General features: G+C 65.2%; 2 protein-coding genes across 2 annotated transcripts; both read right to left on the bottom strand.

Moving 5' to 3' along the window:
- Positions 1-390: 390 nt before the first annotated feature.
- On the bottom strand, positions 391-2,258 carry CPSF4L (cleavage and polyadenylation specific factor 4 like). Its single transcript, XM_066565889.1, has 4 exons — positions 2,075-2,258; positions 1,724-1,813; positions 1,071-1,164; positions 391-466 (listed from the first exon to the last, which is right to left on the bottom strand). Exons 1-4 carry the CDS (start codon positions 2,256-2,258, stop codon positions 391-393), a joined length of 444 nt encoding a protein of 147 aa, XP_066421986.1.
- A 3,720-nt stretch (positions 2,259-5,978) lies between these two features.
- On the bottom strand, positions 5,979-12,957 carry CDC42EP4 (CDC42 effector protein 4). Its single transcript, XM_066565967.1, has 2 exons — positions 12,887-12,957; positions 5,979-7,816 (listed from the first exon to the last, which is right to left on the bottom strand). Exon 2 carries the CDS (start codon positions 7,712-7,714, stop codon positions 6,785-6,787), a length of 930 nt encoding a protein of 309 aa, XP_066422064.1. The 5' UTR covers positions 7,715-7,816; positions 12,887-12,957; the 3' UTR covers positions 5,979-6,784.
- Between the last annotated feature and the right edge of the window lie 1,000 nt (positions 12,958-13,957).

Genomic DNA, 13,957 nt, shown 5'->3' with positions numbered 1-13,957 from the left:
TCCAAATGCCACAAGGAAAAGACACATTTCCAGTCAAAGAGGCTGTTTGGGAGCACTCTGAGAATCCCCACAGCACCTGCTGCCCCTCATCCTCCCCCCAAGGTGAAACCACTGCTCCCAGCCCTCCCATTCCCCAAAATCTCTCACCTTGGAGCAGGTGCCTCCTTCCAGCAGGCTCTGAGGGCTCGGGGGGCAGCCACTGGTGTCCCACAGGCGCTGGGTGCCACGTGCTGCTGCCTCCTTGGCTGGCACGTGCTCACCTCCCCTGTCCTCTGCAGCAGCCAGATCCCTCTGTACCAGCCCCCACGGGCATCCAGCTCCCTGGGGGAAAGGGGGCAGGGGGGCACTTGGCATCTGCTGCCCCACAGGAGCTGGGGGGCAGCTGGGGCATCACCCCTGTGGGCACAGGGACAGCAGCTTCACCTTGGATGGGTCTGTGCTGCTCGTCATCAGCCCGGCCTTGAGGCTGGAGGGGACACAGAGGACAGGCAGTTACTGCTTGGGGTGTCCCCAGACCCTCCTGAGGCTCCCCCAGCCCCTCAGGGATATCCTGGAACTGCTACGGGCACATCCATGGGGACCAGGGCTGTCCCCAGACCCTCCTGAGGCTCCCACAGCCCTTCAGGGATATCCTGGAGTTGGTATAGGCCCCTCCATGGGGACCAGGGCTGTCCCCAAACCCCCCTGAAGCTCCCCCAGCCCCTCAGGGGCACCTCCATGGGGACCAGGGCTGTCCCCAGACCCTCCTGAGGCTCCCACAGGCCTTTAGGAATGTCCTGGAGCTGCTACGGGCACATCCATGAGGACCAGGGCTGTTCCCAGCCACTCCTGAAGCTCCCCCAGCCTCTCAGGGCTGTCCCCAGACCCCTCTGAGGCTCCCCCAGCCCCTCAGGGCTGTTCCCCCTGCCCACCCACCTCTGCCCCTGCTGTCAGCAGCAGAGCTCAGGCGTGGGGTTTGGTTAATTCAGACCCTTTGTGTCCTTGTCCCTGACCCTGCAATGGCCACAGCCACCTCAGAGAGGGGATTTTAGCCCCCCCCAACCCACATTCCAAGCCCCCCCAGTACGTACTGCACGAATTTGCACTTGGGTCCCTCGGGACAGAAGCCCACCAGGTAGTTGGCACACATCACCCTCCTCGTGTGCTTGTACTTGCACAGGGGACCTGCCAGGCAGAGGGGACACTCACAGGGACACGAGATTGTGAGAGCTCTGCTTTCCCTGCAGCCCCGAGCCCAAATCCACCCTCCCTGGGTCATGGGCACCTCCAGCCCCATCCCAGCCCAGTGATATTTTCTAAACAATCCTTTCCTTAGGATTTTTTTCTCCTGAGAAGCTGAGAGACCTCAGGAACAAAATGTAACCAATGGTTATCTGCTGCTGTGGAATGCAACAGGTGCATCTGGGATTGGGCTCATGTGGTTGTTTCTAATTAATGGCCAATCACAGCCCAGCTGGCTCGGACTCTCTGTCCGACACACAAACCTTTGTTATGCATTCCTTCTTTTTCTATTCTTAGCCAGCCTTCTGATGAAATCCTTTCTTCTATTCCTTTAGTATAGTTTTAATATAATATATATCATAAAATAATAACTCAAGCCTTCTGAACCATGGAGTCAGATCCTGTTCTGTTCCCTCATCCTAAGACCCCCGTGAACACCACCACACCGTCCCATCCCCGCTGGGCACCGCTGCCCACCCAGCCCTGCCCTGGCCCAGCTCACCGTGCCAGCAGAAGCCCCGGTCGTACCAGGGACAGCCCCCGGTGCTGGCACCCCCGTGCAGGAAGGGACAGTCCTTGTTGCTGCACTCCCCTGCGGGAACAAGGCGTGCGACAGTCGCGACAATGCAGAGGGAATGAATCCCGCCAGGATGGGCTGGATCAGAGGAATTGGGGTACCCTGGAACAGCCCGGTTCGGCTGGGAGGGGATGGGGGGACAGTGACCCTGGCTGTGTGACAGTGGCACTTCTTCCCGCAGGCAGGAGGTGGCATCAGCCGCTCGCTCCAGGCCAGCCCCGAGGGGCGAGCGAGGGCTGGGAAGGGGCTCCCCGGGATGCCCAGCCCCGCACCTACCGAACCTGGAGTAGAAATAGCACTCGGGCACCCTGGTGGCATCGTAGTCGTGCAGGAAGTCGCAGCCGTCGCCCCTCTTGCAGAGCCCTCGCAGCCAATGCTTGCACACGGCGGGCTTGGCCCTGCCGGGCCGGGGGTGGCCCTGAACACCTGGGACAGCTCTGTCACTGCCAGCCTGTCCCATTGTCCCAGCCCTGCCTCGCCCACAGCCCCAGGGGTGTCCCTGCACACCTGGCACAGCCCTGGCACTGCCAGCCTGTCCCCAGTGTCCCTGCTCACCTGGCACTGCCAGCCTGTCCCCAGTGTCCCTGCTCACCTGGCACTGCCAGCCTGTCCCCAGTGTCCCTGCACACCTGGCACAGCTCTGGCACTGCCAGCCTGTCCCCAGTGTCCCTGCACACCTGGCACAGCTCTGGCACTGCCAGCCTGTCCCCAGTGTCCCTGCTCACCTGGCACTGCCAGCCTGTCCCCAGTGTCCCTGCTCACCTGGCACTGCCAGCCTGTCCCCAGTGTCCCTGCTCACCTGGCACAGCCCTGGCACTGCCAGCCTGTCCCCAGTGTCCCCGCTCACCTGGCACAGCCCTGGCACTGCCAGCCTGTCCCCAGTGTCCCCGCTCACCTGGGACAGCCCTGGCACTGCCAGCCTGTCCCCAGTGTCCCTACTCACCTGGCACAGCCCTGGCACTGCCAGCCTGTCCCACCGCCCCAGGCCCAGGGTGGGGAGGGCTTCACCTGCAACCCCCAGTGCTGTCCCCACAGGGACATTGGGGACCCTGGCAGCTCCCCAAGAGCTTTGCCAGCTGCACCCCTGAGGGAGCAATGCCCAGAGCCAGGACAAAAACCACCCAGGCGTTGTGGGAGGGCAGCAAAAGGAGAACCCCAAAAGCTCCCGCAGCCCCAACACCCTCCAAAAACACCACAGCCCTGTCCCCAACTTACTGTCCACCCCTGGGAAGGGCAGGGACCGAGCTCTGAGCTCCTCCACATCAGCCTCCGAGTCAAAGCTGATCTTCTCCACGCCAGCCACCAGCTCCTGCATCATCCCTGCTGCGGGAGAGCCCAGCAGGGGAAGGGGAAGAGGCAAGGGAATAGGCAGGGGCACTCTCCAGGGAAAACACAGAGCCCTCCAAAGGGAGCAGCACGCTCTGGAGGTCCCTGCAGCCGCCCCAGGCCCCAGCAAAACCTTCCTCTTCCTCCTCCTCCCCAGGCAGAGCAGAACCAGCCCCAGCAGCCCTGGAGTGCTGCATTTAGAGGGGGGAGTTGCCCACATCTGATCCCAATTTGCAGCCCTGATCGCCTGATGCCTCAGCTGGGGAGCTCAGCCCCTATCAGCCTCCCCACTCCCACATCTGCTTCTCCTCCAGCAAAGGGGCTGGGGCTGCCTGGGAGCTGGGTTAACCCCTCACTTCGAGGCCTTACATGGAGACAAACATGGCCAGAGTGCTGGGACTGAGCATTCCAACAGCACGGGGTGGGTGCTGGGAGTGCTTTGGTGTGCTCTGGGCACAGCAGCACCAGCCCCAGCCCTGCTCTCCAGTGCTTGGCAAGACAGACCCACCCCCCTGGGCTCCTGGAAGGGGCCACACCTTGCATCCCAACAAATCATGGAATGGTTTCTTGTGGAATGCTCCTCAGATCCCTCCTTGTTCCATCCTCAGGCAGGGACGCTTCCACTGGGCTGCCCAGCAGCCCCTTCCATCCCCGAGTGCACTCCAACCCCAAGAACTGTTCCCTTTAAATTCAGAGCTGTGCCTGGCCCAGCCCAGTTTGTCCTCACCCAGTTTGTGCTGGTGGTACTGGCCAGGACCTGTGTGAAGGCACTGGAGCAGCAGCTCAGACCACAACACCCCCACTTCAGGGGAAGAAAACTCCATGGGATGAGCTGCTGTGCCCAAAGGGCAAAAACCTTTTGCCATGAAAGCTATGGGGCTTTCACGAGTGCCAGGCTCCAGTGGCACATTCTGGGCATGACCAGGGCTCCGTGGGTTTGCTGGAGCCCACCTGGGGCAGGATTTATCCCTGGGTTTATCCCAAAGCTCCATCCCTGCTCAGCGCCCGGGGCTGCCACGGCGCATGGAGCCCTGCTCCCATTCTGTCACTTGCCATCAGAGCACTGGACCAGCACTGTCACAGCACTGCCCGTGGGTGCTGCAGGGTGCTGGGCACCCACTGCCCACCCTGCAGCCGTGTGGGACACCCTGGGTGCCACCGATGTCACCGTGCCCACCCCGGGGGTGTGACCGTGTTCACAGGGGTGCGAGGATGAGGGAACAGAACAGGATCTGACTCCATGGTTCAGAAGGCTGATTTATTATTTTATGATATATATTATATTAAAACTATACTAAAGGAATAGAAGAAAGGATTTCATCAGAAGGCTGGCTAAGAATAGAATAGCAAAGAATGATAACAAAGCCTTGTGGCTCACTCTCTGTCCGAGCCAGCTGGGCTGTGATTGGCCATTAATTAGAAACAACCACATGAGCCCAATCCCAGATGCACCTGTTGCATTCCACAGCAGCAGATAACCATTGCTTACATTTTGTTCCTGAGGCCTCTCAACTTCTCAGGAGAAAAAAATCCTAAGGAAAGGATTTTTCAGAAAAGATGTCTGCGACACGGGGGTGTGACAGATGTCACCGTGCCCATCCCAGGGATGTGACAAATGTCACTGTGCCCACCCCCGGGGCTTTGGGGAGGCTGGGGGTGCAGCCTGGCTGGCGGTGCTGGTGTCACTCCCCAGCAGCCCAGCACACGTGGCACTGTCGCTGTCCCCGTGTCCCGGCCGTGCTCATGCTCAGCAGCCCCGCTCGCACTTTCTGCCCCATCAGCTCGAGGCACCGCGGCGCTGCCGAGCCCCAGCCTGGAGCCGACAGGCGTCACAAAGATCAGGGCGGCCGAGTGACAGTGGCAGGCGGCCCGTGAAGTGTCACCGCAGGGCTGCTCCCCGCCCCACAGCCCCGGGGAGCACGGCCAAGCCCAGGGACCAAACCTCGCTGCTTTGTGCCAGAGCATCCCTAAGGGACAGGAGGAGGCACTGGTGACCCCCCAGGTGACAGAGACCAGGGTCATTGGCTGAGGAGATGGGACACGGGACCCTGGCACAGTGACCAGGGCAGAGGCAGCCTGCTGAGCTCAGAGCCTCCAGCTGCAGCTGCTGTTGTTCTCCCTGTCCCAGACAATGGCCCAATGTCCCCTGGCCGGGGTGACAGGACAGGACCCCATTGTGTCCCCACGGCGTTTGCCCGCTCCCCTGGCTTCTCCAGGGAGATGCATTTGGGCGGGCAGGGGCATCCAGCCCCTCCCAGGCCTGGGAGATGTTTGGGGGATAAATCATTCCCTCTCTCCAGTGAGGAGGATGCTGCTCAGGGAAAGGCTGTGGGGCCATTCCTGGCACTTTGCCCCCTCCCAAGGGGCTGGAGGGGGAGGTCACCCCCAGCACTGGCAGAGCCCCATTTCCCCAGTGGCTGAGCTGTGGGATCAGAGCGACTCCTGCTCGCTCTGCTGGGATCATCCAGGGCCAGGGCAACCCCACAGGGCCAGGAACCCCCAGGGCACCCCTTGGCCCCCAGCCCGTGGGAGCAGGGACAGCCAGTCCTGCCCCCCCAGCCCCATCCCCTCCTCCCCGGCTGGAGGGAGCAGGGCTGGGCAAGGAGAGGGCAGCGTTGGCAGGGCCAGCCCTTGGCAGGAGCTGCCTGGCCCGAGGGTCCCAGCCCCGAGCCAGATCCGGCCAGCAGGGGCTCTGCTGCTTCCTCGGGACACGGGCAGAGAAAGCTGGGCCCCGGCAGGTGCCCACACTGCAGCCAGGGACGGGCAGAGGGGTGGGGGCAGCACAGGGACACGGGTCCTGCTTGGGCAGAGGGTCCCCCCCACGTGTCACCCCTCAGGAACTCAGGCCACTGCAGTCACTACCATTTCCTTTTATTCCTTGCATTTGTACATACACGGTATAAAAGCTCCTGTTCCAGCCGCCTGCTCCCGCCACTGCCCGGCCCCACCAGGACTCCGGTGGCTTCCAGGAGCTCCTCCCACAGGGGGACAGAGCCACACTTCCATCAGCGTCCCTGCAGCTGGCTGGGAGCATCCCTGTGACCCCCAGGCTGGTTGGAGAGTCAAGCATTTGGGATGGAACCATCCATCCATCCGAGGGATGGGGAGCGAGCACCTGCCACGGCACTGGGAGACTCTTGGTCTGCAGAAAAAAGCTTTTCTGTCCCCAAAAAACCCAGGAAGATGGAGCTGCCCATAGTCCCAGGCCACCTCCTTGCTCCAGAGCCAAGTTCTTCCTCATGGGAAATCTTCCCTCAGTTAAAACCAAAAGAGAGTAGAGAAAGGTAAGTACAAATCAGAAAACAGTAAAAACTGTACGGTGGAAAATATATATATATTACTAAAAGGGCTAAAACTCCAAAGGCTCGTCTCGTTGGATCCTAAATCACTTTACACGGGCAGGGGGGGCAGGAGAAAGGAGCTAATATCCAAAGTCCAACAGAAAGAACCAAAATCGAGTCTGCTTCCCCCTCCCAGGAAGTGCTGGAGCTGCCTGGGGCTGTCAGAAACGCCCCGGCCCCGGGAGCAGAGCTCTGTCCTGCTGCAGCACACGGAGGGAACGAGGCAGGAGCCGAGTCCTCCCCAGTGCCACCTCTTGGGGTGTCCAGCCCTGTGTCCAAGCAAGCTCAGCGAGAACCAGACCCTGGGCTCGGCCCTGCTTTATACCCGGATCTCGTCGTCATCCTCATCGGCGAACGAGAACTCCTTGTCGGGGCGTTTCAGGGCCCCTCCCCGCTGGCTCGGTGGCCTGGGGACAGGGCTGCGCTCCGAGGGGCAGCTGGACACCGGGCTGCTGTCCCTGGGGCTGCGGCCACCGGCGCCACGGGCCGGGCTCTGGCTCGGCGGGGCCGCCAGCGGGGAGCCAGGCGGGGCAGGTTCCCCTTCCTCCTCCTCCTCCTCCTCGCGGCTCTCCTCCGCCTCGGCATCTTCGTCCTGCTCCCACTGATCCTTATCCATGATGCTCAGCACGTCCCCGAGCATGGAGGGCCCCAGGTCGATGTGAAAGGACATGATGGACTCGGCGTGCTTCAAGCCCGCGCTGCCCTTGGCCAGCCCCACGGGCAGGTCCGTGATGTCCCCGAACTCGCGCTCATCCAGGCCGGGGCTCAGCGGCCCCGCGGCCGCCCCGTTGGGGCGCTGCTGCTCCTCGGGGCTCCCCTCCTCGGGCGGCTTCTTCACGGGGCTGGACGAGAGGCTCTTGGGCAGCTGCCCCGCGCTCCTGTCCACGTCCTTCTCGTTGAGCTGGGGCAGGGACACAGCGTTCTTGACGAAGAGCGCCGAGTCGCGCAGCGAGCCCAGCATGTCCCGCCGGTCCCCGCGCGTCACCGACTGCGAGCGCTTGCTGCTGCGGAAGCGCCGCGACAGCAGGCCGGGCTTGGAGGCTCCAGGCTCCTCTCCCGCCTCCGGCACCGGCTCCCCGGCCTTGCTGGTGAGGAAGGAGGTGTCCCCGAAGGCGTCCCCAGCGCGCCCCACGTGCATGGTGTGGCGGAAGTCCCCCAAGGGAGCGCTGATCATCTCGGCCGTCAGGTCGGCCCGCGAGCGGCGCTTGGAGTGCGCCGAGTTGGACACGAGCTGCTTGAGGATGGGCATGGTGGCAGCCAGGGGAGGCTGTGCCACGCTGGGTCCTGGATCCGGTGCTCACGGATGGGGCTGCGCAGCCGGGATGCCGCTGGTGTCACCGGTGGGTCACTCCTAGGGGAGAGGAGGGAGGGACACGGTCAGGCTGCGAGGATCCCACCAAGCTGCAAAATGGGACCCTGTGCCCGCCAGCTGCTTGGCTCTCCTGGGAATTGGCTCCATGCAGGGCATCATTCCACATGGGACACATCCCCAGACCCCTCTGGGCTCCCCACACCCCAAGACACATCCCTGGAGCAGAGAGACCCTCAGGAGATCCCACCAAGCAGCAAAATGTGATCCTGTGCCCACCAGCTGCTTGGCTCTCCCAGGAGCTGGCTCCACGCAGGGCATCATTCCACATGGGACACATCCCCACACCCCCAGACCCACCCCGGAGCAGAGAGACCTTCAGGAGAAAGCCCTGGGCACGGAAATCGCTCAGGATGATCCCTGACTCTGTGTCCCCATGGATGGGGGGCACAGAGGGGCACCCTCTGCCCCTCCCCGTGCAGCCCCAGCCCTCCCGAGCAGGGCACAGCAGCTCCAGGCTCTGCGAGCAGCACGCTGAGAAGATGCCTGGGATTTTTTTTTTTTTTCCTAATTGGAAGAAAGCGGGGAGGAGCAGACGCCAGGAGGAATTGGAAACAGACGGCAGGAAGTGTGTGAGGAGGGCGTAGAGCCCCCGGGAGGCACCGCCAGCCGAGCAGGGGGACGGGGGGACCAGCACGGGGACCCCTTCATGCTCGGCAGGATGGGGACACGGGGACACTGCTCTGCTGCCGCCTTGGAGCCCCCAAAACCCTCGGAGCTGAGCCCATGTGCGACCATCCCCACCCTCCCCAGCCTTGTCATGGTCACCGCTGTGACTCAGAGGTGACAGAAATGACGAGGGCTCTGCCCGACCGCAATGGCAACAGGCACAAGCGGGCACGTTCCTCCTTCCCTCGCCACCTCGGGGCCACCAGCCGAGCCGTCCAAGCCATCCGTGCAGGAGGGGACAAGGACAGCGAGCGTGTGGCCGCATCCCGTGGCGCCAGGCAGCCCCAGGTGGTCCCGGCAGAGGCAGCCGGGGAGGAAGGGCCCGTGGCCGCCCTCTTCCTCCCTCCGGGCACGGCCGGCGACACCGCGCCCCGTGACACGCACGAGGAAGGGACACGGACGTGTGGCCTCGGAACGAGCCGTGCGACAGGGGCCACATCCCCGCCGGTGCCCGCCCGGCCCCGGGGCTCAGCTGGCAGCGAGCCCGGCCCCACAGCCCACGGGCAGCGATGGTCCCAGCACAGCCCAGTCCTGCCCGGCTGGACACCACCCCCGGGAGCCACAGCACCCAGCCAGGGGTGCCAGCAGGGCCAGGGGACACCTCCACCCCGTTCCGTGCCCAGAGCCAGGCTGTGACACCCCGCTGTCCCCCAGAGCAGCGGCAGGAGCACAGGCAGGGCACGATGGACTCTGGCCCCACGCTGGGGCAAAGTTCCCTGCCCAACCCTGCCGTGCCTGGCTCTGGCATGGGCCTGGCCAGGGCAGGAGTGCCCCGTGGCACGGTGCTGGTGGCACATGGCCACACTCCCTGTCCAGATCCCAGCAGCCCAGGGAGGCACAGCCTGAGCCCCCAGGGGGATGATGGCACATGGGGACCGGCTGGGGAGCCCCCAGTTCACCCCAGCAGCAGGAGAAGCCACCCAGCAGCCACACCTCCTTCCCTGCACCTCAAGCCAGCAGCCAGGGGAATTCCTTCCCCCTCAGCCCATCCCAGCAGAGAGGAGCAGCTCACTGGGCCCCGCTGCCTCTCTGGGATCTCCCTCACGCGTGTGCATGGCACGAACGCTTTCCCCTTCCAAGGTCTCCTTCCAGGCCAGCATTCCTGCAGCCTCTGCTTTCCCATAAAACAAACACTCCCGGCGAGCTCCCCAGCTGGGCCAGGCAACCGTGCTGCTGATTTAGGCCATCTGGGGACTGTCCCTCCCTTGTATTTAGATTTCGGGGCCAAGTTCAGCATTTGTGAGATACTTTGCAAAGGGGCCACCGGGAGGTTGGAGCGGTCCCAGCCGGGCCAGCAGCGCTCCATCACCCTCACAGCCTCCACAGGAACAGCGTGGCCCCCTCCCCTAAACGCTCCAGCCTTCACAGCAGCCAAAATCTCCCCCCATCCCTCGATGCTTCGCTCCCGGCTCGCCCCGAGAGGCGATGGCAGCACAGATGGACAGTGCTGCCCACACAGCCCGGCCTGGGGAGCTGGACACAGAGCCCTTTTCTCCTCCTGTCGCTCAGGGAGAGCAGATCCTGTGACATTCCCGCTGCTGCTGGTGCTTTCACAAAGGAAACCAGGCCAGGGAGGCATCGCTGCCTTTCCAGCCACCTACCAGGGGAAGCTGCTGGTAACCGGAGAGACTTCACAGGCACCTGGCAGCGCTGCCCAGAGCGCGGCCAAGCCCCAGCAGGGCTTTGGGGCAAGGGGAGGGGACAGGACCTGCACACACGGCTCGAGGACAAGAGGGATAACTGGTACTGACAGCCCTGTGCTGCCTCCCCCCTGCCCTGTGAGCCCTGTGGCTCTGGGAGTGAGAATCTGAGGTGCCCAGGGACACAATTGTCCCTGTCAATGACTGCTTGTAGGACAGTGCAGAACTGGGACATCCCTGGCCAGGCCCACGTGTCCTGATGGTGCAGGCTTCCCACGAGACCCCCCCCTGCCCCATCCTCTCCATCTCATCCTGCTCAGCATCAGTCACCCATGGGAAGCAGAGTGAAAGTGGCTCAGAGAAGGAGGCCAGCGAGTGAGTGCACACAGGAGAAACGCCAAGTCTAGCCACATTCCCATGCATCCTGCCCCCAGCTCTTCCCGCTCATAGGCTGGGAGAGCCAAGCTGGGAAAGCCAAGCTGGGAGAGCCAAGCTGGGAGAGCCTCCTGGCCGGCCCAGCCGGCTCCAAACGAGCTCCCCAGCTTCCCCAAGCAGAGCCCCCCAGGCAGCACCCCGAGATCAGAGGGTGCTCTCCCCGCCCTGCCAGCGCTGGGGCAGGGGCTCTGCCGGACCGGTCGGGTCCCCCACACTGCCCAGGGCCAGGGAGAACCCACACACGGGACAGGGAGGCCGCCCCGCCCGCTCAGCGCCGCTCTGGGGTGCGCTGCCCCTCGGGGATCCTTTGATGCTTTGATGTTGGAGCCTGGCAGACGGCAGCCGGAGACAGGGCACGGCTCACACCCCGCCACCGCCGGCCCAGGAGGGGACACAGCCGCTGTCACACCCTCGGTTCGGCTCCCCAGCGACTCTTCCCAGGGCCCGGGGGCAGGCGGTGCTGTCGGTGACCGCCCCCGCCCCGGCGCGGTGACAGGTCTGGTCCTGTCCCTGGCACCGGCACGCTGCTGCAGCAACCCCGGGATGCACCGAGCGGCCTCTGTAAGTGGAAAAGGCCCTGGCAGCCAGCTCCAGAGCCGGGGATGGAGAGATGGCACCCGGGGAGGGAGGAGAAGCTTGGCCCCCACCGGGGCTCTCGGCACACGGATCAGCACCAGGCTGGGAACTCACGGCCGGTGCCAAAAGCAGAGAAGCGCTCCCGGAGGGGACTGCCAAGAGCCGGGAGGTAGCCAGAGTTCAGCGAGGAACCGCTGGCAGGACACGCCAGAACACGCACAGGGCCATAAATCCTCCAGCTCCGGGGCCACGAACCAGCCCGCGGCTCTGCAGGGCCAGGAGGGGACTTTTCCGGGGGGGAAAGGTTATCTCCTGGCTCTGTCTCTCTGCAACAGGCTCTGGCCGGGCTGCCACAGGATCCCGGGGCTGAACAGACCTCCCGACCAGCGCCGGGCTCCGGATTCCTGCGGTTTCGCTGGGCTGGACGGGAAGTGAGCAGGCAGACATCCCACGGCTCCCTACCTGCCGGGGGCCCGGAGCCCGGCTCGGGGGGCCCTGCGCGGCTGTTCCTGCTCGGGACAAAACGCAGCGAACAAAGGCAGCGAGCGGCACGGTCAGCACAACGCCTGCGGCGCTGGGGCTGGCGCTGGGGGCCGGGGATGGAGCCCCGAGGCCGCTCAGCCCGGGCACCGAGCCGGGGAATATTCGGGGATCGGGGCTCGGCCAGGCTCGCTCTGCACCCCCAAACACGCTGAGCCTCCTCGGTGCTAAAGCTCAGCTGGAGTCGCTCCACGGTTTCCGAGGGAGCTGCGTCCAAAACAGATTTGTTTACTGCGTGCCCAGGCTGGGGAACGAGCCCTGTCCTGGCGGCAGAGATGGCACGCTGTGCCTCAGTTTCCCCCCAGAGCCCGTTAACGATCCCTTTAGAACAGCTCTCCTGCTCTATAGATCCCAACTGCCTTTGGAACAGCCTCCCTGATCCATAGATTCGGCGCTTGGAAACATCCATACTCCACACTGCTGCTGCCAGAGCGGGGTCAAACCGGGGCGGCGTGGGACGAGTCCAGCGCCCCGCGAGCGCTCGCTGCCCACGGCCCCGCGGTTCTGCGGGCACCGGAGCGGCTCCGGGAGCCAGCCCCGTGCCCAGCGCTGCTAGAACCGGGCACTGCCTCTCTCCGGGCACCCGTGGCAGCGGTGGGGACCCCGCCGCCCCGGCAGGGCGGAGGGCAGGCTGCGGTCAGCCGGGACCCCTGTCCGGGAACACCGGGGAATGAACGGGACGGGGATTTCGGGCGGCTCTGACTCAGCACCCGCCGGCGCCCAGCCCCGGGTGCCGCTGGACCCGCTCCAGCCGCCGAGGATCCACCTTCCCCGCACGAGCCGCGGGCAGCCACCGCCCCGCTCCGACCACCGCCACCCCCGCGCGGGGCTCGGCGGAGCGAACGGGCGCCGACGGCCGGTGGGGCGGGGTGCGCTGAGCCGGGCCGGTGCCCCGCGCTGGGCAAACAGCGCTCCGCATCCTGTTAACCCCTTCACCCGCCCGCGCCGCGCACCGGCCCCACGGCCCGGCGGGGAATGAGGCGGGGGGTCCCGGCCGCCCCTCTGCCCGGTACCGGAGCGCGGCGGCGCCGGGGACCCCGCCCGCCCGCCGGACAATAGCCGAGCTGAGCGCGGCGGGATCCCGCCACACCGGGACGGGACGAGCCGGGCCGGGCCGGACCTGGCCAAGCGGGGCTGAGTCTCGCCGGGCCGCCGCGAACCCCGCAGCCCCCGGTGTCCGCCCCTCCCGTACCTGCTCGCCCGGGCCCCGCCGCCGCCGCCGCCGGTCCATGGCCGCGCCGCGCCGGAACGGAGCGCGCCCCCCCCCCCCCCGGCGATGACATCATCGCCCCGCCCGGACCAATGGCACAGCGCCACGTCACGGGGCGGACCCACGCTCTCCATTCAAACACGAGTGGGGCGGAACCCTGGGCCCCGCCCGGGGCATCCCGGGGTGGGGGGACCGGGACAGGGATAGGGACCGGGACAGGAGCGGGGTCAGGAGCGGGGGCTCGGCACCCCCGCGGGATGGAGGGGCCGGGGGCTCACAGGTCCCTCCCCGCCGGGGGTCACGAGTGGGATCCCCATGGGCAGAGCTCAGACCTGGCCGCACCCCTGGCAGAGCGGCGGGGTTGAGGTGCTGCTGGGTGACCGACTCTAATTAATTACGGGGAATTAAGAACCGCGCTGAGATGCCAGGAGGAGGCGGCTTCAGCCGCAGGGCAGCAGCGATGTCCCCGTTCCACTCGTGACCGTGACACCCACGAGGCTGCACCCACATCCCTCCGCTGCCCCATCTCCTTGTCCCCAGCCAGTCCCACTGCTCGATCCCTTTTGGGGGGGCCCTGGGGTCCCTCCAGGCCGTGGGTGGGTGGGACACGATGGCAGGGAAACCGTGCTCACCCAAGGAGCCCAGCGTGGGTGCTGGTGCGGGGCTCCACATCCCCCGGGATGGGCTCCACATCCCCCGGGATGAGCTCCACGGCCCCCAGGATTGGTTCCACATCACCCCGGGATGGGCTCCACAGCCCCGGAATGGATTCCACGGCCCCCGGGATGGGCTCCACGGCCACCGCGGCCCCCCCGGCACTGGCGGTGAATCCCGAGCTCATCCCAGCCCCACTGCCAGGGAGAGCGCTGCTCTCACAGCCGCTGCTCGCTCGCTCGCTCGCTCGAGGGGATTAAGAGCAGACCTTTGTGGGAGAAAAGGGGCGGGAGAGCCCAGATTATCCCGAACCTGCCTAATGCAGCGTTTCTTCGCTCTTCTGGAGGTCTGGCGTCTCCGCGGAGGGAGGGAGGGAGGGAGGGGGTGGCGAGTGGGTGC

This window comes from Molothrus aeneus, chromosome 26, assembly GCF_037042795.1.
Source record: "Molothrus aeneus isolate 106 chromosome 26, BPBGC_Maene_1.0, whole genome shotgun sequence".
NCBI classification, from domain to species: domain Eukaryota; kingdom Metazoa; phylum Chordata; class Aves; order Passeriformes; family Icteridae; genus Molothrus; species Molothrus aeneus.
Note: the sequence above shows the minus strand (reverse complement) of the source record. Positions and strands in the feature narration are given on the sequence as shown.